Below are 1,385 nucleotides of genomic sequence, written 5' to 3' on the forward strand. Positions count from 1 at the left end.
ATTGTTTCTTCTATGTAGGTTTCTGAGGATGATACACTCTCCGACGACACAGATGACGGAGTTACATTCTTACCACAGTCACCAACCCAACCTGGAGTCTCCTCTTCAATGAGGATATTGCACAACTGATTGTTGATCCTCACACATTCTGCCATCCTAGCCCTCTCACACTTCAGGATCCGGACTTGTAATCTCGCAAATTCCAAATTCTCCCAAGACTTCGTATAACTGTCAATGCCTACCAGCATAGCCGACGGAGCAAGAGTTCCAATCAACTTGGTAAAACACTCTTCATTCCACAGAGGGAGCGACAGTCCGTAACACCTCACCCAAACTGATTTATGACTTGGGCCACTGGAGGCTAACCAAGGCTTAAAGCTTTCAAACATAGAGTCAACCCACTCATTATTGACCTTTATGAAATTCTCCATTTTCTCCCCTTCTCTTGGTGTTAGCATAACAAAATTGTCCCCTAGAGCTCTTACGCGCAACGTGCTCATGCCCCCTTACTCCAACTCCTCCACCAGCTGATCAACGTTCTTACCACCCCTAAGTTTCCCCACCGCACTCTCAGTCATCCACGGTAATACACATTGTTGTGTTTTAAAGCTTACCCCCTTCCACTGATCTGTATTTGTACCAGTAGCAACTTCTGCATAAGACCTATTTCCTTTCTTCTCCACCCATATGTCCTTCCTTCTCTGTTCTCCCCCTGCCGCCGTGACTTTCTTAAGGTCAGGGCTATCTTCGTTCTGCCGCGCCCTAAAAGGGGTCGTTCGAAGCCTCCCCTCTAACCTACTCTGTTCCTCCATCTTCCTCTGATACTTTGGGATGTTCACAAAGAGCTTCTTATTCCCTACATATAACTGGTCCAACTCTCTTTCTAAGCGTCCCGCATCTCTCACTCCGTAGAACCGCACAAAACCGAATCTCCTTCCCCATTTATTTAATCTTCGGGAGATGAAGACATCCTTCACGCGAGCCCATTTTTGGAACACCCTGAACATTTCTACCTCTCCAACTCCGGTAGGGAAGTTCGAAAAGAAAAAAGATGTAACCCCTTCGTCTTCATGCTGACCCAATCGGCCTCTGCGTTGCCCTCTTTCCATCCTCTGCGTTCTCGAACCGACCTTCTGATCCAGTGTCTTTCCTTAATCTTCAAAAGTTATTTGTATAATACTTTAAATATGGTGATTAATTTTGAAGATATTATCGGATATGTTATTGGAACATTGATATCATCTATAAAAATGAAAAAATTATTTTAAAGATGAGGTTTTGTTTTCTTAATTCTTGATGGGAGACTTCTTCTAGTATATCTAATAGTCTTACATTACTTACAAGTCGAGATCAATAATAATTTAAATATACATTCATTCTTTAAC

General features: G+C 43.0%; 1 protein-coding gene across 1 annotated transcript; it reads right to left on the reverse strand.

Annotated features, from left to right (window-relative positions):
• Nucleotides 1-506: 506 nt before the first annotated feature.
• LOC137834368 (uncharacterized) lies at nt 507-1,109 on the reverse strand. Its single transcript, XM_068642425.1, has one exon. It carries the CDS (start codon nt 1,107-1,109, stop codon nt 507-509), a length of 603 nt encoding a protein of 200 aa, XP_068498526.1.
• Nucleotides 1,110-1,385: the final 276 nt, after the last annotated feature.

The sequence above is a fragment of the Phaseolus vulgaris genome, chromosome 11, assembly GCF_000499845.2.
Source record: "Phaseolus vulgaris cultivar G19833 chromosome 11, P. vulgaris v2.0, whole genome shotgun sequence".
Classification (NCBI taxonomy): Eukaryota; Viridiplantae; Streptophyta; class Magnoliopsida; order Fabales; family Fabaceae; genus Phaseolus; species Phaseolus vulgaris.

Excerpts from the sequence above, each read along its gene's own strand:
- LOC137834368 (XM_068642425.1), bottom strand. The coding sequence starts at position 1,109 with ATGGAAAGAGGGCAACGCAGAGGCCGATTGGGTCAGCATGAAGACGAA.